This window comes from Corvus hawaiiensis, chromosome 5 (assembly GCF_020740725.1).
Source record: "Corvus hawaiiensis isolate bCorHaw1 chromosome 5, bCorHaw1.pri.cur, whole genome shotgun sequence".
In the NCBI taxonomy this organism is placed as follows: domain Eukaryota; kingdom Metazoa; phylum Chordata; class Aves; order Passeriformes; family Corvidae; genus Corvus; species Corvus hawaiiensis.
Genome location: NC_063217.1, coordinates 23,935,917 through 23,962,449, shown reverse-complemented (window position 1 = coordinate 23,962,449; position 26,533 = coordinate 23,935,917). Strand labels below are relative to the sequence as shown.

General features: G+C 40.9%; 2 protein-coding genes across 2 annotated transcripts in view; one reads left to right on the top strand and one right to left on the bottom strand.

The window, feature by feature from the left end:
- Positions 1-358: 358 nt before the first annotated feature.
- KLB (klotho beta) lies at positions 359-17,842 on the bottom strand. Its single transcript, XM_048305355.1, has 5 exons — positions 16,931-17,842; positions 8,695-9,202; positions 6,149-6,417; positions 3,476-4,619; positions 359-1,764 (listed from the first exon to the last, which is right to left on the bottom strand). The coding sequence occupies exons 1-5, from the start codon at positions 17,666-17,668 to the stop codon at positions 1,403-1,405; spliced, it is 3,021 nt and encodes a 1,006-aa protein (XP_048161312.1). The 5' UTR covers positions 17,669-17,842; the 3' UTR covers positions 359-1,402.
- Positions 17,843-23,451: 5,609 nt separating this feature from the next.
- RFC1 (replication factor C subunit 1) overlaps positions 23,452-26,533 on the top strand; it is a 34,374-nt gene continuing 31,292 nt past the window's right edge. Inside the window, exon 1 of the mRNA XM_048304331.1 lies at positions 23,452-23,534. Within this exon, the coding sequence (XP_048160288.1) occupies positions 23,532-23,534 (3 nt within the window). The 5' untranslated portion in view covers positions 23,452-23,531. The remainder of the gene's footprint in view (positions 23,535-26,533) is intronic.

Genomic DNA, 26,533 nt, shown 5'->3' with positions numbered 1-26,533 from the left:
GAACCTGATGGCTTTTGGAGAAGCAGATTGCACACTGGGTCCACACTACCAGTGTGTGTTCAAATCATCAGACTTCATTCAGACTGAATGTTCTCAGAGACTGGTAGGGCAACTTGTACACTGTGCTACCATGATCTTTCTGTGACAAAGTCATGAAGTGGCATTTTTGAATTGTAGCATTAAGAAATAGTAAAAGCATTCATTGTTCTCATAGAGGGGAGACCAGTGTTCTTTCACATCTTTTCTCAAGCCTCAGACTTGTGATGACAGAATCTGAAGTAGATTAAAAACAAAACTGAAATGAGTAAAACTAGATTAGTAAGACCATTTAAACTAAATACATAGATAGAAGCAGTAGTCTGGAAATACGATGCTTTATTTTTATTGCTCACTTAAGGAAACAAAGGAGTTGACCTCAAAGTTCGATCAGAGTGTATTGCTGAGTTTCACCAGCAGTGATGTGTGTTATCTGGGGATACAGCTTTTTTTTCTTGGGTACTAATCTTGCCATGTAGCAACATGTAACTGAGAGGTTGTCTAATTCTGTGTAGTAGTAAAATCCACGTTGTCACTTGCTCCATTCAGTTTGGAAAAATACATAAAACTACTGGGATAGTGCAGAAATGTACTTGACAACAAGTAGCTAAAGCACCCACACATGTGAAGAAATTCCAAAAATTGTCCGAAGGTCTGCTTGTATGATGACAAGTTCAATTTGCATTCATCACTCTCTTGAGTGGATTAATAGTTACTATTTATTTAGATGTTCTCTGCTAGTAATTTTTATGGCTACCCCATTTTGGAGATGAAAAATAGTGATTGTGTATGATTTTGTCTCCAGTTATATTTGCTTAAAACTACTTCACCCAATACATAAGGGATGTCTGTTGGTCAGTAATGGAATTAACTTGGATTTGTTCTTAGGGGTATCTTCAGAAGCTGGCCTGGCACATTTCATTCCTGGTGTTGTACTTAGCTGAAGGTTTGTGGGATTTAGTTACATTTTATAAACCCTAACAGATGCAGTTTCATGCTCAACAACACTCATAACCTGAATATACATCACAAGACACTTTTATTCATACAAAAATGCATATCACTTCTCAAAAGTTGCTCTTTACAAGTTAAGCTGTTTGAAAGGTTATTCCAAGGCACAGGAGGGTAATTTTTTTTTTTTTAATAGATTAAGTTGTCTTCCATGTACAGTAGGTGGATAAAAGTAATTTCACCAGAAACAAGTGTTATAGCTCTTCTTCCTGTGAATGTGATTACTTTGTTTTTGAATGAAATGCTTGGTGTGTGTGACTGGAGTGACTCAGTGCTTTTCCACAGTTGTCTGAGTGGCATTGTCCACTGTAGAATGCAGTGATGGACCTCACTGAAAGTGGGCTTGTGACCCCTTTTAAAATGAGACACAGATGCACTTGATGCTTTTTGCCTTAAAACGTTTCCTTCTTTTTCTTTTGTGAAAAAAAATAATAGCTAAAAGCAAGATGAGGGTACAGAAGATGCAGCAGGCAAAGAATATTAACGGCTTCTTCTGAGAAATGAACAAGCAGAAACTACACTGCTTTTCGTGGCCAGAGGGGCCACAGACTGAGTAGTCAGCAGGAAAGCCATTGTTGCTTATCAGGCTATTGTAAAAGTTTATTGAAGGCTTTCCTTTTGAATCTGAAGTGAAGAATCCAAATCTGGGCTTAGATTTTTCTTCAGTCATCTTAAATGCATAGTAGCCTTTAATCTTGACTTTGTCAATGTAGTAGGCTGAGAAAGAAAAGAAACAAAACAAAGTGTAAACAAAAACGTGTATGTTAAGTAAAACCTGCAGACTTTCTGGTAAGGAGTTCAGATTTCAAATTGTTACCAATTTAAAAAGTGTAATTACATCATAAAATATTTACTGCTTCTAATACTCAGTTGTCTCAATTAAGTGAGAACAGTGCCTTACTGTTTTAAAAATAACGTGATTTGGGAACTTTTGGACCTACCCCATGAAAGCTGGATTTGGACAGGGTTGGAGCTGGGAGTTTGTTTCCCTGGGAAAAGCCAGATGCTGCTCTTAACTGAACCCAGCTGCAATGAGCTGCTCAGGGGGAGCAGCTACCCATTGGTACCATGAGAGCAGCTTTCCAGGAATTCCTGCCTTGCTCCAAACTCAGCTGCTCATCCCTGCAGCGTGCATGGCTCTGTTTCACTGCTGCACCCAAGTGCTGGGTGAAAATACTTAAAAATAGCGTGCCTTAAAGTCATGTGCAAGCAGTGAGCATAGTTGGGAATGTGAGCCGGATTAAGAACATGTAAATTGAGGGAGTACTGTGAAGTGTCATGCTCTCAGAAAATGAACGGGAATACTGTAGGGAAGTGTCCTTTAAACAACCCTTTCATTTAATAACTTACTTCCTTTAATAATGTATTGTTCTGTTGTTTGCAGTATGAAATTAGCATGGAAAACAAATCAGCAAATGCTCATTAGTCCTGTAGTAGCTGAGAAAGCTAAGCACTGGAGAAAGAACAGTTTGTTTCTTGGTGTCTAAAAGTAATTTGAAGCCATGCTTAGCCATGAGTAAGATTTGTCTCATTTTTTATTAGCTCCTAGAAAGGAGAAATCAGGATACTTAGACTGTTTGATGTCAGTTGCCTCAGAAAAGCTTTTAAACACGCCATGTCCTGATCAGGATCTCTAGTGCTCACCAGTAGGGAATAGTGAGCACAGGGATGTATTGCACATCTCACTTTGCCTGAATGGTTCAGGTACCCAGGCCTTGCTGGTAGCCTGCATCTCACTGCTTTGCTTTAATGATTGGTTGCAGGAAGAGGGAGGGGAGGGGTGAGGTCCCTGCAGCATTTCTCATACAATAAGCTATTTCTGAAGATGATTGCCTTGAATACCGCTATAGCACCATAACTCTTACTCGTTTTTCTTTGAAGTGAAGAACTGGATTTCCATACGTGCACAGGAGAAAACAAGTAGTGGAACAAGAACTAGGGTTGGATTCTCCCTTCAGTAGCAGCTGGTGCTGCTGGTGCCCTGCTGTATTTCTTCTGTATGTCCCTCCAGATCTCTGTGGACTTGCTTGCACTTTCCTGTCCAATGACTAGTACGGCAAGCAAGGAGGCTCTTGCCTTTCTTTGGAGAGTAGAAATTTTGATTGTCTCGGGAGTTGTTGGGCTGAAGTGCCATCTCCTAATAACTTCCAAGTAACTACTCTGCTGTATGTGCATGCCCAGAGAGCTTCTCACATGGTTTAAACTGGAGGCAGCTGTAGCTGTCTTTTGTGCAAGGCACTTGATGCCATTGCTTTGTGCCATAGCTGCCCTGAGTGTGACTGCAGAGTCAGGCCCCTCAGGGGGCTCAGTACAGCTGGCTCCTGCATCTTAACCAGGACTGCTTGCTCTGTGCAGGGCAAGACTTGACAGTGCCTGGGTCTGAGCCAAGGAAATGGCTCTGGGGAACTTGAACCTGTCATGTACTCACCTTTTAAAACCTCTTGTACGTATTTGCCCAAGTAATAATTTCGAAGTTCATCATTGTCTAAGGACTGGTCATCTATTCCATTTGCTGTGATGTAAATGTCCACGTCACCATAAGTTTTTTTAATCCACCTGAGAACTTTGCGCATTCCCCAAGGCACCACTGCCAAACGAGAAGGGGAACTCAGGCAGGTGATATCCTGCAGAAATTGAATGTCACGATCAAATTCATACTGGCTTCCGTTCTGAGGTTCATGAATCACAAATCTGGTGGTGAAATGATTCAGTGCATAAAAGTCAGCTGCACCTTTGACAAGCTGCTTTTCCTCACTTGTGAAAGATGGCAACAAAGTATATGAGAGGCCTTTTCTGTTCTTAAAGCTGATGTATTCCCTCATAGTAGCTGGATAGTCTCCAGTCTTAAATATGGGATTGGCAAACCAGCCTATTTCAAACTGAAGAAACCTGCTGGCAGCTTTTGAATGAGATTCAGAGAAGGGGTTGGCAGGCTCAGCCCAGTCCGAATGCAGGGACAAGGACACTTTGCCATATTGAGAGGACCTGTACTGCTCATCATATATTCTCCAGGCCATGGCATGTGCTATTAATAAATTGTGTGCTGCCTGATAGGTGTCATTGCTGCTCCTGTTGTAGACATTGCTTAGCTGGTTAGGCTCATTTATTGTAATCCAAAGTTTAACCAAATCGCCGAGTTCCCTAAAACATAAAGCTGCGTAGTCTTGAAAAGCGTAGGCAGTGGATTGGTTCAACCATCCTCCTGTCTGCAGCAAAGGACCCGGCAGGCCCAGGTAGGCGTGAGTTGGATAATACAAGGTGACCATGGATTGAACATTGAGTTTCAGTACTTCACTAATCACACATCTGTAATACCTAAGAACTTGCCTGTTGACCACTGACAAATCTCCATTGGGTAAAATTAGTGACCAGTCAAGTGCAAATCTGTAATGGGTGACTTTCATTTTTTCCAGGAGGTCCAGTTGCTTTTTAATACTGACAAAATCTGTGCACTGTGCTGGTCGGGTTTTTAGTTTTACCCCTTCAACTCTGTGCAGAAGCCCATCTCCTGTGACATTCCAGAGGTACAAGCTGGAATCGCAGAACTGTGGTGAGGAAGCCGCCGATTCTGCCTGTGAAAATAAAAATGTGTTACAATGGGTTTTAATTAAATGAACACAGTACCTGCTTGTAGTCTGCATTTCTGCCTGTGCTTAGCTGTAGGATTTGTGCTGGATGTCAGAAGGCCCTGCTTAGATGCTCCAGGGGGAAGAGGATAACCAACTCACCTATATGGGCTTTGTGCTAGTGGTCATCTTATCATTCTGTTCCTTTCCTTATGGAAAACATTAAAATTGCATTTTTTTCTGTTTGATTACACAGGAGTATTTGCCCTGCCACCAGCCTACATGACATATGTTTTCACACAGATAGCTCTCCCTGATGAGTTCACGCTGGTCATGCACACAGCACTCTCGGGCAGCTGCCAGGAGAGCTGGTGGTGAGAACAAGCACCAGGGGCTATACAAGGCAGGCATTGGTTATTTTGGCACTGCTGCTGAGATCAACCTTGTGAAACCAAGACACAGTAATCTGATACAAACAGCTTGTAGCATTTAGTTATATCTTTTATATCTCCTACTAGTTTAAAAGGTTCTGAGTAGCACATGAATTTTTTTCATATTCTAATTTCTAAATGCTTTTTGTAGGTTTCAAAGTACAATATAGTGAAGTTAAAAATATTTAATTACTTTTTTTTAAAGAAAATGTACTTTTCTGTGCTGTATATTAACAAGATATATAGAAGCTTTTTTTTTCCTATGGTTGTCTGTGAATAGGCTAAATTACGGGGTTTTGTTGTTATTTTTTGAGGCTGGTATTTGTTGTGGGACTGTGTGCGATGACAAAAAGGGTATCCCAACACTGGCCATACAAACATTTAGCTTATTTACTAAGTGTAAAGCAGAAATAGAAGCAAAATAAGGTATAAATAGGTCCTGTAGGAACCAGTTTGGACAAAAGGTGGTATGATCTGTTTTCTAATGTGAGCTCAGATGGTAAAACCTCAAGGTTGGTTTTCGTTAGCTGTGCTATGTGTCTTTTTAAAGAATGGTTTCTTACCCACTTGTCTAAGCGGCACTTAGAGCCAGGCCTAACCCAGGAATGTGTGTCTGCTTTAGACAAGGCCTGGAGCCTGCAGGTAGCTCTTCTGCCACCAGTGTAACCACCTCGTCCCTGCCCTTTGTCACCCTCTCCATCAGGCCATCACAAGCATCCCTATGGCCACACTGCAAACTGGATTTGGAAACCGCTGGTTGAAAAATAACCCAGTAACAATTAGTTGGATCAATTTCTTGGTCTGAAATTTCCTCATCTGATCTGCCACGTGGAGACGCAAGCAGAGGGAAGGTGAGGGAGGGCCAGGCCTGGAAGGGCTCCTGCAGCAGGGTCTGCTGCTGCAGCAGTACCCAGCACTCTGTGACCAGCTCACCTGAAAACCTGAAAACACATGAAATTGAACCAATGCAGTTATGGCTTAACTTCTGTTGGCAGTGTGCGTTGGAATTCTTGAATGTGAGGTGCCATACACAGTCATTTGTTCACAAAGTTGAAGTCACTGATTACGCTGTTTCCAGTGATCCTCTTAATATGTTACACTTACCTTGAGAACAGACTCGGTGATACCCCAGGAGAAATCACAGGAGAACTGAGCTTGCAAGTTCGGGGTAGAATCCTTTGGGAAGAAGCCATTTTCTTGTATGATTTGTTTATAATAAAGTGCAGATGACTTGGGAATCCTTTCCTTTTTTTTGCTTTTGAAATCTACATAAAATAATCCACGCCTGATGTTGTAAGCATGTTGCCATTCGAAGCCATCGAGGAGGGACCAGGCTGTGTAACCAAACACATCTATGTTGTCGTATTTAATAGCTGCATAAGAGAAGGTAACATCCATGAGTCTTGTATTTAGTACTCTAACATATATAAGGGGTATTTGTAAGAAAGGGCTATTTACTTTGAAACTCTTGAGTGTCTTCTCAACATTCATAGGGTTATTGACCCACTGTAATTCATTGCAAAACTGACATACATATCTTAGTCTTTATTTACTAAAAAAAAGTCACTAATTCCTTAAGAAATTAAATTACTGTAAGATGCTTTATTTTTGCTCTGAGCAAACAAGAAATATTACACCACATCCAGGTCTGAAGTTGCATTTGACAATTTCCCAGTAATATATACCAGTAAAATTAGAGAATCATGAGTAAAAATAAAGGGAGCAACAGTTGATCTGGTCTGTGACTTTGTCACGAAGCTAAAACTTTCTACATTTATTTGAAAGATGCCTGCAAGCTTAAACATTTGGGAATGTCTGTTCACCTTGTAAATTGAAAAATTTTGTTGGCGTGGGACTGTTAATGAGTTTAGAGAAGTTGGATTGACCAGCCCAGAGACATTTAGTTACAGAATGGTTGCAGTGCATGCTGATTTCTTCCAGCAATCTTAATGTCCCTCTTGCAAAGGAGTCTAGATATGATTTTTACATATAATATATGAGAAAGATGACAACACAACTGCTTTCCCAGATGTGGAACCTGATTCTTCAGGAAGCACAGCAGAACCTGCAATGTGCTTCTCGGCAGACACCAACTAACCATGATGGTTTTTACCCACGTAGGCACATGCCAGCTGGCAGCCTGGAAGAGAAGTCCAAATTCCATGGTCAGTCATGTTCATTGCCTGTTGCCAGCTTTGAGCTAGGAAATAACGCGGGATAACTCCTCGCATTAACCTTATAAGGACTGGAATACCCAAGGTAAAGCAGTGACCAAGTAGAGTTGCTGAGGATTTTGACACAGACAGGTGGACAAGTCATATTTTACCTGTAGTCCACCACACCAGTAAGCCAAGGAATAAAGATGAAGTTTTCTGGTTTATTCTTTCCTAATATAATTTTGCCTCATTTTCCCAGGACATTTCATTTTGCATAATTCTGTATTTCCACTGAACTTGCCCTAGTCACAGCAGGCTGTGAGTTGAGCAGAAAGCAGTTTTGCACAGTGCATGTATTCATGCAGCTGAGTAACAAGGTACCCAGCAGCATGGGCATAGTCCAGCTGGATGTTTTCCTAGTTGCCAGATGAAATCAGAAAGCCCAAGAGCTTGCAATGTGAGTATATGAGAAGCTGATAGACAAGGCCAGAATACTGGAAAGGAGATGAGGAAATGTAACAGAGAAATACAATGGCATGTATTTTCAAAGAAAGCAACTTCTAAATATTAGGGAAACCATGGGAGAAAGTACAAAAAAATCTGAAAATATCCATTGCAAAATGCAGAGGCAGAGAATGATGTAGGGGATAAAGAGATAAGCCAGAATGGCCTTACAAGTAAAGATGAGTACTTGATGTCTGCAATGAGGAAGGTTAAACAAATGGGAGAAGATATCTAGGGACAGAGTAAGTGACAACTGAGAACATTTTTGCTTCTAGAAGCATACTGAATAGATGGGGGTAAGTTTAATTGTCAGAGCAAAAGATGCTGTGTACTTGAGATGGTGCATGCTGAGCATTTGTGGCCATTTAAATGGGGAGGGGAAAAAAGTACTATTTTATGTATACTTTGTGGTAAAGAAAATTAAAAGTTAGGCACGTGATAGGTAGAGATCTGGTGGATCAGAGTGAGAGTATGTTTGTAGCATTGTCTGCAGGGACAGTGAAAGGAGAGGGCAGAAACAAGTCAGGATCCTGACTGAGGGTTAGAGTGAGGATGAGAAAAGCCTCCTGAAAAACAAGGGGGAAGGTTCAGGGCAGGAACAAGGGGCTGAAGGTAGGAAAGGTCAGGAATTAACCAAGCTCCCTGTGTCACCAGAGGTGTCATCCACAGAAGAAGATCTGAAGGCTTTTCTGTATCTACTACAGGTGGAGTCTTGGAGTCCTGCAGGAGTAATAGTTTCAGTATGGAAACCCTAACCCTAACCCAATGCAGATGTTGGACTTTAGCTTTCTGGGACAGGGGCTATGGGTTTCTTCTGTTTGTACACCTAGCACCAGTAGATCCTGATCCATGTACTCATGCAGTATAAATAATTAATGATTAACTTTGTTGCCATTATCACTTTTAAAAAAAGATTAAATTATTACAGAGCTAAATATCAAATGATCAAAAGTGCTCTCTGAAAATCCAACAACTAATTTCTGTACAAACCTTGTAAAACCTTATTAATGAAGTTTTTCATCATGTAGATGGCTGTGGTGTCATCTGTTTTCACATGGCTGTCAGTGAACCAGCCATTCTCTGCAATCAAGATTCGAGGACTGTTGTATTCCAGTTTAATCCAGTTCAGTACTTCCCTCAAATTGAGTGACAAATTTTGTCCCATTTTTGGTAGAGTGTTTGGAGGTTTAAAGTTACTAGGACCAAAGGAAAAGGCAAAGAAGTCAGCTGTTCCCTTTATGTAGTTTTTTTCATCTTCGGTAAAGTGTGGCAGAAACAAGTATTCATTTTTCAGTTCTTCTGGATAATCCCCATCCCCATGGATAGGTTTGGCAAACCATCCAAGTACTCTCTCCATAGACTTCTGACACTTAGAAATGTCCGACTCGTCTTCAGATTTGTTAGGTTTGATCCAGTGGGATCCCAATACTATGGATATCATCCCCTTCTGATAGGGCTGAAAGTGTTCTTTGTAGTTATGCCAGACTTTTGCATGAGCCTGATGAGAGAAGAATAGCATTAAATTGTAACTCTAATAAGTGTCTTTGTGAGTTGGCAGCTAGAGAGGCAGGGAGCTCCATCTGATTCACTGCAGGCTTATATGGAAATATCAGTTAAGGCACATGAATTACCCCGCATAGTTTAATGGGCAATCACTGTTACCCTGCAAGGTTCCTTGGGATGAGGGCAATTCTCAGTAACTCATGTGCTGTTCCTATGACACGTTAGGCCTTGTAACATACATCTTGATTTCAGGAGAGGTCCCAGCAGGGATGTGAATAGCTGTTACACTGACATTTTGGAACTAAACAGCTCTAATGGTGGGATTTGAACTCTGTGACTTAGTCCCATCTGAGTCTTTCTCTGTCAAACAGTGATTCCTGATATGGTTAAAATCTTAAACCATCTTCACAATTATTTCATAAATTATGTATGTCATATGATATTTCATTTGTGAGCACTGACTTTGTGCTACTAACTGCTCTGTGCTCCAGGCGTTACCTGGACTTACTCTGATCAAACCACATCCACCCCATCCCTCTTGGGATTTAGTTGTTTTATTTTGGCCTGGTCATTTGACCCAGTGTTCAAGTTCTGATATTTGCACAATCCCTAAATGTAAAAACTTGGACAAAGGACCCAGATGTGAATTTTAAACCCAAATGTCAACTTTCACATTTCTGAGTGAGAATTTTGTTCAGGATTTTAGTTAATTTCTTCTTTGAAATGGCCATAGCACTGTATCACATCTAAATACCACTTTTCTGATTATCATCAAGTTTTAGAAAGCATAACATTATCACACATTACAATTAGCTTCAAATGTCACATTATTAATTACTTAAATAAGGGCATCCAGCAGACAAAATTTACACCAGAAATACATGGGAGACTGAGGAACCACTGCATTATCAAAGTCCTATAGGAAAACAGGACAGGTAGGTCAGACAAGAGTGACTCTGGATGGCAGCGTGAATCACATCAGGTGATCTGACACAGGGGAGGGGAGCTGACCTCTCACAGCTGAAGAGTTGTCAAGTAACTCAGGGTTTACCTTATGCCTAAAGTGTGGCTTTATACTCTTAAGCTGGAAAGAAAATAATAGTTTGCACCCAGAAAAAACATTAGAAGCATTGTGAAACACTGAGTGCTGAGTTAGACTGCCATCATTACTAAACCAAACAGCATTGCTTACCTCTGACAATAATTTCAGATAATTTATCTAGAAACACACAGCCTTGACAGTTTAAAAAAAAAAACCACAAAATGCCTGATGTCAGGTAGATAATTGTTTAAGCTAGGGAGTACCAAAGAATTACAGTTTGTGAAATTTTGTGTATCAGTTGTTTATGGTTTCTAAGGTCATGCTCGTAACATTTGTTCAAGGTCTGTCTTTGAAAATACTGATAAAGTGACACTAACCTTTGAAATGCAGGTTCTGTAGCTGAAGAGGGAAGCCAGCAAAAATGGACTCATGAGGCAGATTGCAGGATGCAGTTAAAGTATTATAAAATGGATTTCTCACCAGCCTCCTCAGAAAATTTAAGTGGCCAGTGCCATCTCCTCAGTTGCCTTCACTGTCCTCTCCTGAAAGTCACTCCAGCCTGTGGTGGCTGCTTGGGCCAGGCTTACTCTGTGCTCTGCCTCTAGTGATTTCTCACCTGGTTTCTACACTTTCTCTCCAGACACAGGCCATGAACACCACTGTTGAACAAGAAGCATATGGCTGTGTTGGCTTAACAAGAAAACCCCCACTGAAGTCAGCTGTATAACACACAGTGCCACCTGTACCATGAGAATAGCACCAGGTAAATCACAGCAATCACACTTTTCTAGGTGAAGTGGACAAAGATGGCTTTGCCAAAAACCAATGAATTAGAATATGATATTGACATGTAAAAGCCAGTCAGGTACAACTCGTATTCATACACATCTTCAGGACGTGATTAGAAGAAAATAAAGTTACTATTAAAAATAATGTGTACAGTAGAGAATACAGCCACAGATATAATTCTAGAGGAGTAGACCTCAAGTATAAATAAGTACATTTAATATGAGTCAAGATAGAATCCTCATATACAAATCTGTATGTATCACTGATGACTCTTAATTCTGAGGATTAAATCTTACTGAAAAAATCTTGTCACTGTTTATAGTAAGGGTTTGCATAGTAGACACAATATAATCTGCTTGCCTATAATTCTGTTTTGAGTTGTTAATTATCTGTAAAGAAGCTTAACATTCTCAGATAGAACGTGTTTGCTAAATGCAAACGATTGTTGATGGAATCAACTGATTTATATAGTTTGTTTTTTAAGACCAGATATGAAATAAACATCAATTTAAAAGCTGTATCATAATCAAATGGGGTATTTTCAGTAAATCTTGACTAATCTTTTTTCAGTTAGAGTTTAATCCCTAATCTTTCACTTTCCTTGTTAGAGCAAGGACAAATGTCAAGGCTAAGTACACAGTTAAAGTAGGATCAATATTGGGTATTTATTCTGGATACGTATGACTCATTAATTTCAGCATATTTTCCTGGTATTAATGTAGAAAATATTCCCTAGACTTGAAAGTCACAGAGAGTGCTACATCAGTTAGTACTAACCTCGTAAAAAGGCTAGAAAAGTCAACTTAATAAACTGAAGACAACATTATTGTTATTCTCTCTTTTTGAAATATTCTCATACTCCTTCAAATTCTGATCCTGTAATTTATCATATGCAAAGAGCTTTCAATAGAAAGAGCAATACTTTCAAATTCTTAAGATACTTTAGTCAAGAAATTTTTCTTTGAACAGCAATGAGTATACAAAACAATGTCGGGTATGTGGAGTTACTTTAGTGTGCTGGAAAGCAAGAACATTTAGGAAAACTAGAATTGAAAAAAGGCTAATAAAATTATTTGGGCTTTTTGGTCAACTGTTTGGTGTTTAAACCATGAAGAGCTAGAATATAGAGTCTGATGATGATGATGATGATGATGTTATACTTCAGAAGAAGGGCAGGGGTGTGTGGCTTATTTGGAGAGTGTATTTCTGGTCAAGGCCCTTTTGTTCTGTGGTAAAGATGCCCCATAGTCAGTAGAGCTAAAGTAGAACTAAATCCTTTCTTTTGCAAACTCCATCCTTGTGCAGGATTGCCTACCTCTAGAGGTGTAGGCAACTACACTTCTAAGAGGTTGTTAGGAAGGACTGAGGCTTTACTATCAAATTTGTTGTATGTTAACTGTCTTGCATTTGGATTGTGTTTTCCCTAATGATTACCAAGAAATCTAAGAAAGCTAACCTGAAAATAACAAATCATCAAAAAATATTAATCAGTGCTGAATTTTATATCATCACTGATGGCTACTACTATTTGAAAAATCTTCCAATAAAGACATTTACAAGCAGAAATTATTCTGGTGTCCACCCTAGAGCCATACTTGATGGAGATAGGTTTCCTTTCTCCTGTAAGAAATACAGGTGCTGGTGTAGTTTTCATCTCTCTGCATCCTGAGGGAAGGAGTCCCCTTTGGGGGAAGGGAAGGAAATGTCTGGTTGGACATAGAGGTAATAACTATTCCCCATTCATGAAGTAGAAATTTGTTTTTAAGGAGAATGAATTATAGGACTTTCCTGGGGAACACTCACTCACAGATCCCAACGCCAGCAGTGTCCACGAAGAGATCCTGTCATAGTGAGACCTGCCAGAGAGCTGGGAATAATGCAGCTGGGCACAGAGAAGAACCTGATCTGCAATGGACCTATAGGGAGACACCAGGCTTGAAAGTGAATTTATTACTTTTTTCAAGTATGTGATGAAGACATTTTTTAGGGAGATCTTACTATGACATTTCTCTCCTGGGCCTTTCTGCCAGATAGGAAGGACTATGAATAATCTTTACCAGGAAATTTAAAAAAAAAAACAAGCCCCTTTCTGCTTATTATATAGCAAAGGCAGAACTTCCTGGAGGGTACTAATACAGAGGAGGAAAAGAAGACAGGTCGGTCTGCCCTTGTCATATTTACAAACCTCAATCCAAGTATGAAAGAACGTAACTAGATATAGAGAAAAGGGTAATAATATATCACGTATACATCTCACATAGGTCCAGCCACAATGATTCATCTGCTTTGTATTTTCTTGCTTCTTGTCAGATTTATTTACTGTTAAATCAAAGAAATCCACCTAATTTTTCAGTGTGCCATTTTTTCTTCTCTGCCTCAGTATGACAGCTGCCTCAGGAGCAAGCTCATAGTTTATTTCTTTTCTGTGGTGTGTCTTTCAAATGTTGCATAGCAAGTTACGTGTTACCATTAATTGTTTTCTGATGTTGCCTTTGTGAAGTGCAGTCTCCTTTAAGGAAGAAAAGAAATAGACTTTTGGTGGCCAATCTCCATCTGGTATAAGATTCCACATGCTCCTTCTATTACTCATAATGACCATGCGATTGAAGAGAGATTTATCCAAGTGAACCCCTTAGCAATTTATAATTAATAGGCATCACAGTTCAGGTTCCCTAATAATGTCCTTAGAGGTAGTATGAAGTCCTTTGAAATGATCAGTAGCAATTATTACTCTCTGTGAATGAATAGCATACAAAGTAACATGCAAATATGTTTTTAAAATTGAATTTTTTTTTAAATTAAAATTTTAAATTCTTCTTCTAGATTATTTTCCCAACGTGGAGCTCCTAAGCACCCTGCATAGCAGCCTTGGCTTCTGCATTCACTACCTCTCTTTATAGGTCTTGAATAACAAGGGCCATGTAAAAGGCAGGGCTGTCTCATAAGTACATGTGTCTGGAGCATTCCATTTACAGGATGCAAGGCTTGGAGGGGAGCACAGGTAGCAGGTGATTCAGCATCAGCAATGCCTTGTGCCAGCCAACACACAGAGCTCTGGGGCTGGATGAAGACAGACCAACCCTACTTTTGTTGAAAAGCCTTAATGAGATCATTATCAACCTAGTTACCGACATGAATTCATTCATGGAAGCAGATAATTTTTTAATCAGTTCTAGAATCCGTGGAGATGATCCTTGAGGTCCTCTTCCAACCTGGTATTCTACGAACTTTTCCATATGCCAGCCAATTATTTGAGTTTTAAGACATTGTATTGCTTTTGAAAGAAATAAAACTGATAGTTTAAAACTAAGAGAAATTTCTTCAGCCCTTTTCTAGGGACACAAAGATCTCTAGCAACTTTCAAATTGTTCCTACAATAAAATAATCCAAAGTCCAAAAAAGCAGAGGTTTATGGTTTGTTATATTGTTTTTGTGATTCTATTTAACTTAGCTTCAGGTTATGATTGATATATCACATAAAAGCACTCCTTTATATAAATAGTGATTAGTTCTGATAACACCACAACTGCAACAATACACAAGGAAATTGAACTAAAAGTAGGATTCATGCGAGAGCTTCCTTTAATTTATCCGAAGATACTACAAAAAGGCTTGAGAATGATTTTCAGCAAATTGCTGTGTAACAGTGTGGTGGCAGATTAGCTTCTTTTCAGCATTACAGACCTGTTTTTCCTGCTCTGTATATTTAATGTGTGAACCTGGTTTGTGCACAGGGTGGCATTGAGGACCGTGTCTGTCAACAGTCTGTCCAAAAATGAAGCCTTGACATGAACAGGAATGTGGCTCTTCCTAAAGCTGATTACATAAATGGCAATCTTTTCAAGAGCTTTAACAGGCTTTGCCTCACACTGCCAAAACCTGACATTTTGGTTGGTCTTTTATTTTTGGGATAATGTTTTTGGTTTGCAGTGGGAAATTAAAAGGTAGCCATAATACAATGTCTGAGAAACAGACCAGTATATACTGGTCCTGAAATAAAAACACATGTGAAATCTCTTTAGAGAGAGAATCCTATAACTTTTCTTGATTCTCAAAGGAGAGATATTTCACAACACATGAATCCTGATTGTGCATCGATACATTATATTAATACTGTATTGTCAACAATGCAAAATGAGCCAAACATTTCAACTCGCCCGAAAATCTTTGAGAAAGATTCTGGCTAGTTGGCTTGAAACGTAGGACCAGCTGTGACTTCTGTGGAATGACTGGCTGGCATTACAGTTTATTAAGAGAAAGAAATAATGATATCTAAAGAGGAGTTGACTCATACCAACTGGTACCTCAAGAGTTTCCATTCCATCTCTAACCCCAATCAGAAAACTCCAGTTCCTCAAATACCTTACTACGAATTTCAGATTTTTCATGAATCTCAAATCTAAAATCTTCAGAAATTTTACACTGGTACAGGAGAGAACTGCTCATTTGTTAGGTAATGTTCATGGGGCTGTAAGAAGGGTAGCAGAGGAAAATAATTTCTGCCCAAGGGTAATGAAATAGTAGTTAAAGGATTGTGTGCTGCTGAAAGTCTCCTTAATTCTTTCATCCAAGTCATTTATTTTATACTCTAGAAGTCTATTTATTCTCTAGAAGCAACTATCAAATCAAGTCTGAGAGATAAGTAATATTGACCAAGAAAATTAGGTCAGTAATTTGTATATCAGACCCAGCTGTGCTTGGCTTCCTGGAAAATCCAATTGATTCTCTGGAGAGGAGTATTGCTCCCTGTGTGTGGTGTGCTGCTTACATGGATTTTACAGAAAATGCAGAGACTCTGTAGCTGGTACTCTACATTTGATTGTGACACTCAGAAATGAAGGCAAGAAATACTGCAAACTTACATGGTATCTTTTACATGCATTACATAAAATAGCACTTGAAAATAAAAAGAATGATTCAGCATCAGTTCTCTTTGAGATGCTTCACAAATCTTTATAGTTAAATCATTCTTCTGCTAAGTCTGAAATCAGTTAGTGACTCAGGGTGCCTGACAACTTTTCTGTGTGTAAAACTTCTATTGACTGCAGTGTGAATTTTTTCGAAAAATTATGTTCTGAAGGTTCAAGGCCAGAAGCAAATACAAGAATTTGTCAGTTGCAGAATATTTTTAACTACTCTGGCAAATATTTTTTTCCAACATGCATACTTCTTTCTGTAGGACAAACCCATTCAGATTTATTTGTTAATTACATGTATAAGGTATGGCAAGTTGTAGAAAAATTCTCTTTGTGATAGTTAAGAATAGTCCTAGTAGGGGGAATTATACTGGCTGCAGAGATGGGATAGTGACCTGCTCTGTAAAGCACTTTGAGCACTGCAGATGCAAAAAATACTGTACATCATAGAAATAATTTGAAACTCTCAAGTACTGAAGAGGACATTTGTTTTCTTCTGAACCCAAGAAGTGCCAACCTTACTAGTTTAGAGGTAAACATTTTGCAATATGATCTTACTAAGCTAGATATGTATACTTACATATACATACTCTATGGCCAGTAAAATTTATTCAGTATGCAAATACAAATTAATTTCCTTTTAAACTAATAGAATAGTCATTTCAGTATGGCCAAATCTGTTTAACTAAATGTACAGAATAAAGAATGCTTTTAATAGCCAGAATTTGTATGTAAAAGCTATTTAAATAAAATAATGAACAAGTACCTTAAAATAAACAATTACTGAGTCAGCTGTTGTGACGAGCAATAAGATCAAAGTGAGGATTAACAGAAAGACTGCCTTAGCTAAAGGCTAATTCTTGGTGCTTTCCCCGTAGGTGATTTTTTTTTTTTAAACACTGATCACAGGACCAATTCCTCCCATTACTTCCCACAGCAGTGCAAGATCAATTTGTAAAATCTTACTATACTGTACCTTGATCAAATTGTGTCCTACTGAGTAGACAGTTGTTATTTTCCCTCTCTCTCCTGGAGCATGAATACCTGTGCCATACCCATGCCAAGCAACTAAATATGGATTGTGGATTGTAATCCAATACTTAACACGGTCCCCAAAGGTCTGAAAGCAAAACGTGGCGTAGTCATTGAAGATATCAATCATTGATTCATTTTTCCATCCCCCGTATTTTTCTTGCAGCATCAAGGGCAGGTCCCAGTGGTAGAGTGTAACCACGGGGTCAATATTTCTGTGTAGTAGAGAGTCAATAAGGGTGTTATAATACTGAAGTCCTTTTTCATTGGGAGCTGCTACCACTCCAGTGGGGAAAAGCCTTGACCATGAAATTGAAAACTGGTAAAAAGTAACTCCCAAAAAATCCAGAGCAGACAAATCTTTGTCCAACAAGATGTAACTGTCACTGGAGGTGCCTGTGCTGTCAGCATCCCTGAACTCCGAGTGGGTGAAGCGGTCCCAGATGGAGCAGCCTTTCCCGTCCTTCCTCCAGCTGCCTTCCACCTGGAAAGCGCCTGTCCCTACACCCCAGAGAAACTCTTTGGGGAAAGTGTCATATAAAAACATCTGTGTTTCACTCACGGGGCTGAAGTGGGAGTCCTTTTTCCACACAGATCTTCCTTCTCCAGCAAGCCCAGTAACTATCCTTATGAAAACTAATGTCCAAAAAGTAACAATTTTCTCCAGTCGTTGGCCACACATTATGCCAGTTTATAGTGCCAGTGTTAAAAGTCAGATTTCTTGTACTGATGCTGAAAAAATTCCATTCTTTTGCTGGAGTCCATGCCGTACAGACCGTCTTCATTTGCCACAAGCTGCTGGAGTGTTTTATCAAAGCTTCACTAAAAGCTTGTGATTGTAAAAGCCCTGTCAATGATTAGCCTGAACTGTGAGATGTAGAACGGGTCAGAGAATGGTGTAATTTATAGGGAGGTGGCCTCTGTATGACCACTGAGACACCTACCTGGCTTCTCACTGCAGGCTGCCTGTACAACAGAAATGCTAGGAACTAATACATCATCATTTAAAGCTCCGTCATTCAGGCACGATAATTTAGGTTACAGAGGGTCTAAGAAGCTATCATGTCCTTTATTCCTTGTGGAGCTGTATTTTGAGGAAACCTTAACACAATTCACACTACATAATCACCAATTTAAAGGAGATTTATCCTATCTGTATAATTGGATGGCTGGAAGGGCAGTGCATGATTCCTCAGTCCTACCCTGCTCAAACAACCTACTTCTGCTGAAAAACTCTCCCTGGACTTGTGGGAAATTTTGCTGTGAACAAGAGATATACACACATCCTGCTAACTATATAAAAACACAAAGCTATTTCTTTCAAACACACAACTATTTTTCTGTCCTGTATAAAAGTCTGCTGTACAGCACTACATACAGCAGCAGTACAAAATCAACAGGGAACTGACTCTGTTCCAGCTCTTACACAATTTTCCTGGATTTCTTAAAATAAAAAAAAAATAGCAAAGATAATTATCCCTGAAAGTTGCTACTTCAGTATTGGTTGTTGCAGTGGGGATCCTGCAACACGCATATATCAAACCAGGAGTCCCGTGGAAAGGAAATATATACGGACAGACAGATTCTTGATAGCTGTTTCAGAGAGATGTTTATTTCTCCAGCCGCATGGCCGGAGCTCTGCCAAGGAACTGTTCCAGTCACGGGACCAAGGGTCCTTCTGCCCGCGCAGGGAACACAAACCAACCAATGGGAACGAGGCTGAGCAGGGGCAGGGAAGCCCCGTGCCTGTGCCCTCAGGGCCCCTCTCCCAGGGCTACATGGCGGGGGAGGGACCCCAACAATTGGTTAATTTAACAATTCATATACACAGCTAGGGCATCAGTACAGCCAATATTTATAGAGCAATTTTGCAGTATAATTTGATCTTTTAACATGTTTAGCAACACTGTGTATGCTGAGATACAGTCCATTTACTCAATACAGTAAGACTGATGCCTGCCATTTCTGTTTTTCTTGAGGTACAGTAATTTAAAGTGTGTCCATATAGTAACAGAACTGTTTGACCACAGCTGAAGAAGAGCCTTGAGGAACAACATAGAAGTGTCAAGTAACTTTGCATGCAAGAAAGATATGCACTGAAAGCTGAACGTGGGAACAATTTATCACCTGAGCAGAGCACTCTGGTCAGATGATTTAGCCCTGCTGCCATGTAGGACATGAAAGCCCAGATGCACTGCTGGGCTACTGCTTGCTGCTTTACTGCTCCTGCTCCCTGTGAGAGCATGCTTGCAGCACTGCATAATGCCACTGACACATACCTTTAATTTATCAGTAAAGCTGATTAATCAATACAAATGGAAACCAATTTATTTTTAGGATAAACAACAAAATGTCCATGCTTGTAAGCATTTCTCTGCAGTGTCTTTACAAGAAACATTTTCACCACAGATGAAGACAAGAGCTCCCACTGACATCTTCTGCACTCCAGGTCCCTGGTGCTGGGGTAGCCATGCATCTAATATGAGCCTCTCCCATATAACAAACCCAGCACTCCCTCAGCTACCTGAAGTAACCGATCTACATTTCTCAGCCAAGATCCTACCACACACAGGCAGCTTGGGAACAAGAGGAGCAGACAGGGACTATACCAAGTTGGTTTACTGTACATACTGACGTGTTCCTTTTTCGTTCTATGGAATAGCATTTAAAATGCTGTTTGATGGCTATTGCATCAACATCATCCCTCTATTTTGACACATAAAAGCACTGATTGTATGTATCCTACTTTATGAAAGAACACCCAAACACAAGTCGTTGTCAATGCCACTTCTAAAGCAGGTAGTTACCATATTACCAGATGCTCGAGCTCCAAACATCCACAACAGCTTTGTAACACTATGACAATCTGTGGGCAGGAGAAAGACAACAGGCTTCTCCCCACTAAATACAGCAGTGGTAGTACCACTGGCATGAGGATGCAGACAATGTATTGCACCTGCCTGAGATGTGTAAGGTGCAGCAGAGACTGGTGCTCCCAGATGCTTGGTCTGTACAAGGCTATGAACTATATTTCTTTCCTTATGATTGACATGACTGGGAGCAAGGTCTGAAAGTGTTTCAATGTTTCAAGACTGTGAATCCAGTTTCTTACTGCTTGGTCAAATGTAACTATTTGGGCTGTAATTTAACTTCATGAAGTTAAAGTGGAAGCAGTTTAACTGATGTGAATCATATAGTGACTTGAATCTGGAAGGAGGATTTCATGACCTGAGCAAAGACTTGGGGAAAGGAAGTACTGTGACTGTTGTTAATTTGGAAAGCAACCAGCGCAGAAGAGTGAGATGTGATATGGGGCTGTTGGGAAGTGAGGATGTGAAAGGAGGGGAAGAGAATTAATGGTTCCACTGGCTCAAGTGGCAGTGTCAGCACAGGCTCCAACCCTGGTACTGTATGAGGACATCATACAGTATGATGCTGCACAGTGGGATTTCCTGCCTCTGTCCATGCACTTAATCAATCTGGTCTCAGAATGAATCGAGACTGGGAGAAGCTGAAATCTCCAGGGCACTTGCTGATACAGACTCAGTAGTTAGGAAGCCTAATGATTATTCAGTTTCATTCTTAACTATCAGTTTTCCTTTTCTTCTTTGCCTTTGCCAAGGCATGTGATTAAAATGAAGAAAACAACTTTTCACTTGATTCTTGAATATGTACTCTCCTTGTTTTGGGGTTTGGCTTGAAAATCTGGGGTTTGATCTACAGAAATGCTGAACACATTAGCTAAAAGTTTTGAATGTTAGACTGAGTATCTGAGTTGACACATTCATTCTGCCTAGATATGTAAATGAGGAAAAAGACCTAAAGACAAAGTTCACTCAGAAAAAGTGTAATGTTTACATTAAGCTGCTCAGATCTACTAGTGTTAGGTGCTCAGAGAAGCACAACTTACATAATTGCCCACAACAGTGTCATGCAAATCCCTTATCTTTACCTTATACAGCAAAAACAGTTTGAGATGGGATCAAGTCTCTTCTAAAGGCACAGAATTGTGATGGATACTAGAGAAAGCCTAATGTAAATAGAAACTACACCACAGATTTATGAAGAATTTTTGGAATTTTTCATCTGTAACAAAATGCTAATTCCTGCTTTTACAATGCCAGGAAAAATTTATTTTCTTTACTAGAGAGTCTAGTAAGAAAAATATTCCTTATGGGATTCTTCCAAAATAGAGATTACTATCTAGTAAATAGTATTTTAATGCCATTACTACAAAAAAATCAGAATTTAACCTGAAATTTCACTTAAAAAGTTGGTTTCAATTCCAAAAGAGTATCAACATAGCAATATACAAAAAAGTGAAAATAAAATAAACAAGATATTAACAAAAAGAAAACAGATTATTTTTTATTTCTCAATATAAGAAAATGTAATTTTCTTATTAACAACCTCATCTCTTAATAAGCAAGACAAAGCCTTCACTAATAATAAAACCAGTAGGGCTGGGCTAATTACACAGGGGAAAAAAACTCTCAAGTTCAAGAGTTAATATCTCACGTTTTAAAATGTATTTTAGAAAACAAACCCAACATAAAAAGGCAAATAGTCTGTGAGTTTCAGAAAGGTAGAAAACAATACTAATTAAAAAAATATATTTGTCATAGTGGTGAAATCAAGTGTACTTTATCTACTTCTAAAAAAGCTGTCATTTTAGTTGGGTAATAGGCCTTTAAAACACAACCCATGATCAATTATAGACTCAAAATGGATTTTGCCTTGATTTTATCTTGCAAAGCACATCACAATACGATGAGTATTCAGTTTTGTTTCCTGTGATGGAGCAAGATTCTTCCCACTTCCACTGGTTTCGTAGACATGTACATAGGAACAGAGGTATTCTATGTCTCCACACCATACCCAGGAGTGAATTATAGACATTCCAGGTATTCAGCCTGATGTCTCCATAAAGGGTTAAACTCTTGCCTTCCAAGAAACATGAAGATGTCACAAGCCCACAAGCAGATACTGCTCTGCTAGATGTTACTCTAGGTAACTTTATCAACTACAAATAGAGATAACCACCTGCAGTAACTCTTTTAGCATTATTTGAACAGTTTGGCTCTTACAAATGTCAGCCATTTTAACTGATCTTTAGTTCAGGTATCAGGAATATGCACAGCTTTAAAAGTTACATAACGAGAATTAAATATGTAAATACAAACTTATCACAGGAGATGTTTTTCTAAAGCACTATCAGTTTTGTTTGCATAGCCATTATGTTGAGTGCATATGGAATAACTTGCAAAACAGGCCAAAAAGCACAGCCTGTGCTGTGGGTCTGTGTTTACTTGCTCACTGTGTTCCTTATGCAGAAATCCAAATTCACAAGCTATGCTCATGCTGAAAATACAGGACTCCACCTAACCATGTGTGTTCATAAAAGAACGGTAGCAGTTTCTGTGCAAACAGATCTTACAATGACTTAAAGTCCAATTTCAAGAAATAAACAAGAAAGGTAATAGGTATCATTAACAGTTATCTGGAATTTGACCATGCCACCAAGAAGACAGTGAATACAGAGGGAACAATAGTGATAGCATTAGGAATTGCAGTATGAGACGAGTACAAATTGAGCTTGTACTCTTTGGTTGGTTTTTGATGAGTGGTCTCCTAAATCACTGGCAGTATTTGTAACGTCACAAATGCAGTTTGCCTTCCCTATTCTTCTCCAAGTCCAATAATAATTAGCAATTCGGTAGGTTGGCAGAATCTAAACATTAGCCAATATTTGAGAGTGGAGTCGTTTCTATTTGGCTTGACCAAGTTTATTCCCTTCCGGTGTTTAGCAAGTAGAGGGAAAAAAATGGAAGAAAATATAGATTTCATTAAAATTAATTAGAAAATTAAGCAACCTGTAGGAACAGACACAGCGTTAATTTCCCGGTTTCTCTTGGACTTCTAAGACTCCGAGCTCTCCCCAGCCTTAGCGCATGGGAGAAAATACTTTCAGAGGAACCAGAGCCCGACGCTCCCTGCACAGCCAGAATGGAAGGGACATCACATGTTTATGACCAGGAAATGCCTTTCAGTGCTGCGCTGACCCGGGCCTGGCTGCCCACCTATTTTGGGTGCTGAGTTTGCCTCAGTGGCCTAAAAAGTGACGAAAATCACGGAGGCCTGGCACTGCTCGCTTGTCTGTTTTCACCCAGCAGTTCAGCCTGCCGGCTCGCCTGCTCTGCTGGAGGCGCCCGAGCACACGCAGCTCCATTTTGAGCTGCTGCTGCTGCTGCTCGAGGCGGCGGGAGCGGTTAAACCTCCGCCGCGGGGAAGGGCCGCTGCCGCCCGCACACGAACGCGGACGGGGGCGAGGGGGCCGGGGCCGGGAGTGTGCTGGAGGCAACCGGGGTCCCCTGGGATCCACCGCTACGGCCCCGGCCCCGGCCCGGGGCACGCCCCGGCCGCCGCCCAGCCCCCCCCGTCGCGGCCGTGACGGCAGCGCCGCGCGCCGGGCCGCGGGAGTTGGCGCGAAGGCGGGAGCATGGAGGCGGGAGCGTCCTGCTAGGCACAGGGACCGCGCCGCCGCCATGGTGAGGGGCTCCCCGCCGGGCTGGGGCTGCGCGGGGCGGGGACGGCGCGCAGGGTCCCGCGGGGCCGGGGGGCGGCTTCGGGGCCGTCGAGGCCCGGCGCGGCTGAGCGAGCCCCGCGGGCGGCCCCGGGCGCGGAGCCCCGCGCGGTGCCCGAGCGGCTGCGGCGGAGAGGCCGCCCCGCCGCGCTCCCGCCCGCAGGGGCCGAGGCCTCCCGCGCGTGCCAGGAGCGTGAACCCGTGGCCGAGGAAATGCCCTTGCGCAGAGGGAGATGCGGCTGAGCCTCTCCAGCTTCCCTTCCCCCCCCGAAAGCGGGTGGGGAGTAGGGCGCGGACCGTGGGCTCGTCCGGGGAAGGAATGCGGATAGGCAAACCTTCTGTAAACGCGGTGTGCCGGAGTGTTAACTCTTCCTTTAATTCCAGCGGGAATTAATTCCACACGAGGCGTTTCTGATGCCGAGCTGGAGGGTGCACAGTATTTGCAGGAAAACAGTTCGAGTGGGGAAAAAAAGAGCTTGAAACTCTGGAAGTAGACGCTTGTTTATAGATAACGATGCAACCCTCAGTAGGACGTAAAGAGATTTTAAATGTAAATATATACGTGTTCCTGTGCTTTCCAAAGTGCTGCTCACCTTACCTTTACAGCCACCCTAAGATGGTATCCCCTTTTCATTTCTGGCTCAGATAAGTTTGCTTGTATTCAGATGGAGTTTCTGTCCCCACTTTTTACTGGCTTAACTACAGACGTCATTTTGCAAGTTAAGTGCAACTCTTTGGACTCTCCAAAGAGTTTAAGCTTGTTTATAGCTTATACCTGGTGCTCCGCAATGATGGGTGATACAACCTGAGTCTTCTGCTGTACTGGCAGAGGTTTGCCAGCATTAAGACTCCTGGCACTATTAAACTGTGATATTTTCATGGTTCGTTTTGGGCTGGCTGATTACTTCAAGTTTATGTACAAGGACACATCTCTTCTGTGTCCCTGCTATCACCTTTTTAGAAAACTGATCTTATTGGAAGGCTTGCTTCCTCCTTTCCCACCTTCCTAGGACAAAGGGATTCTCCTTCTTGTGTAGTCTTCTGAATGTCACCATCTCGCAGTGTCTGGCCCTGTCCTAGAAGGGAGGGAGACAACCATCATTTTGGGGAATGTAAAAGTTGCCTAAGCCCATTCCCTTTTCAGTGCTTAAGTGGCTGCTCAACCATCACTACTGCAGCTGTGGAAATAGAGGCAAAAGTACAGTGATGTTAGTAATGGTGCAGCCTGTTCTGCTTGTGCAACAACAGCATGAGCATATTGCAAGTCCATGTCATACCCTTGCAAACTTTTTTCATGTAGTGTGAAGTGTAAGTAGCCCCTGTTAGCTTGGTTCTGCAGCATACTCTCAGCTATGCTGAACTGATGTGTGCACAGTTACACAACAAGCTGACTTAGAAGGGATTTATTTTTCACCCAGATTAGTGGCCTGACCCGGTTCCCAAGCAGTGAGCTACACTGGTACACCTGAGGGAATGAATGCCCAGGAGTAGAGAGTTCTTGAGTTTTGTCTTGCTGAGAGGGACACTCACGGCTGGAGCTGGAGCATCAGCTGTTAAACACTGAGAACTGTGATACTGCTACAAAAGCACTGCTGCAGTTACCACTATCAGTAACTGTTCATTAAGTATAGTTATCCAAGCAGATATTACTTCAGGTTTCACTGAAGTGATACTATAAATCTGATTTTAGTTAGTGCAATTGCTCTGGAAGTGCCAAGTGTCAGAGCTGATACCCGGGCAAAACTTGCACTGGAATAGGCAGATTGGAAAGAAATAATGTTGTTTTGATGTGAGGCCCTCATTGAGACACTCACAGTACCTGAAGTAAGGTGCATTACTTTCTGCTGCAGTCATTGAGCTGGGTTGGTGAAGTTCAGTTTTCTGTCTCGTATTTTGAGGTGCAGACTGGATTATATGATGTTACTTTGGAAAATATTCTGCCGTAGTGAACACTAGTCTTGTAAAAACACTCTTTGAGTTAGCAGTCTTCGTACTACCTAACAAATAGGTTTCAGTTTCTGTTTCTCTACCTAATAAAACAGACAGATGCAAATCTTTCAAGAGAAAACTTGCAGCCTGGCATGATTAATTACTGTGGTCTTCTGTTACTGTGTAAGATGGAGGATTTGAAGCAGTAGTCAGAACAGGCAAGGACTAGATGGCACAGCCGTGCAACTCTAAGATAACTGAGCAGGAACCAGCTTTTAAGGCCTTTCACATGCTATGCATCAGTCACCCCACTTGAGTGAGCGTGATCAGACATTTTTAGTTACAACTCCTACCTCGGTGGAACTGCTCAAAGTTAATTCCTTGCTGGTGCTGCTGTGGAAGCAGCCCTGGGGAGCCACAGCAAAATAGCCTTGCCTATTTTAATTTTAGCCTTATGGGCAAGGGAACTGCCATGCTGGTCAGTATCTGCAGGATACACAAGGCACATTGCTGTGGTTTTTGGGGTGATGTCCTGGAAGGAATCTTGATAGTTCCAGCCTTTCCTCACTGGAACGAGCATAGATAAAAGCTAAACATACAGATTTTCCTGGTGTGTATGTATATATGTATATATATATATATATATATATATAAGACCTGGTGGTCTCATATATGTATGGATGGCATAATATACCAATAGGAAGGTCAGTCAGAATATGTTAAATAGATAAGCCCAGGATGGAGGAAAGTGGTCCTGTCTGGGATCTAAGCTTGTATGATAGATACTTACGTGGCTTGATTTCTGCAATTAGTTATGCAATGAATTAATAATTTATTTGGCATATCTTTATAAATGGCCTGAAAAATCTGTGTCATGATTCTTGCATAAAAGCTTCATTGAAAGGTACCTTTATTGTTGCCCTGAGGCATACTTTTCTCCCAAGCAATTCTGTATTCACTGTGTTATGTCAGCAAGGTTACCTTGTCCTCTGAAGAGCAGGATAGCTGAAGATTGGTGAATTTATGCTGGAAGAT

What these genes read in the sequence shown, in the direction of transcription:
- KLB (XM_048305355.1), bottom strand. Translation starts at nt 17,668, where the DNA reads ATGTGTGGCCAACGACTGGAGAAAATTGTTACTTTTTGGACATTAGTT. An exon ending in CATTAATAAGGTTTTACAAG is followed by an intron (nt 6,418 to 8,694) that starts GTTTGTACAGAA and finishes TCTCTTATGCAG; the next exon opens with CTATTAAATACGACAACATA. An exon ending in TCACCGAGTCTGTTCTCAAG is followed by an intron (nt 4,620 to 6,148) that starts GTAAGTGTAACA and finishes TTATTTTCACAG; the next exon opens with GCAGAATCGGCGGCTTCCTC.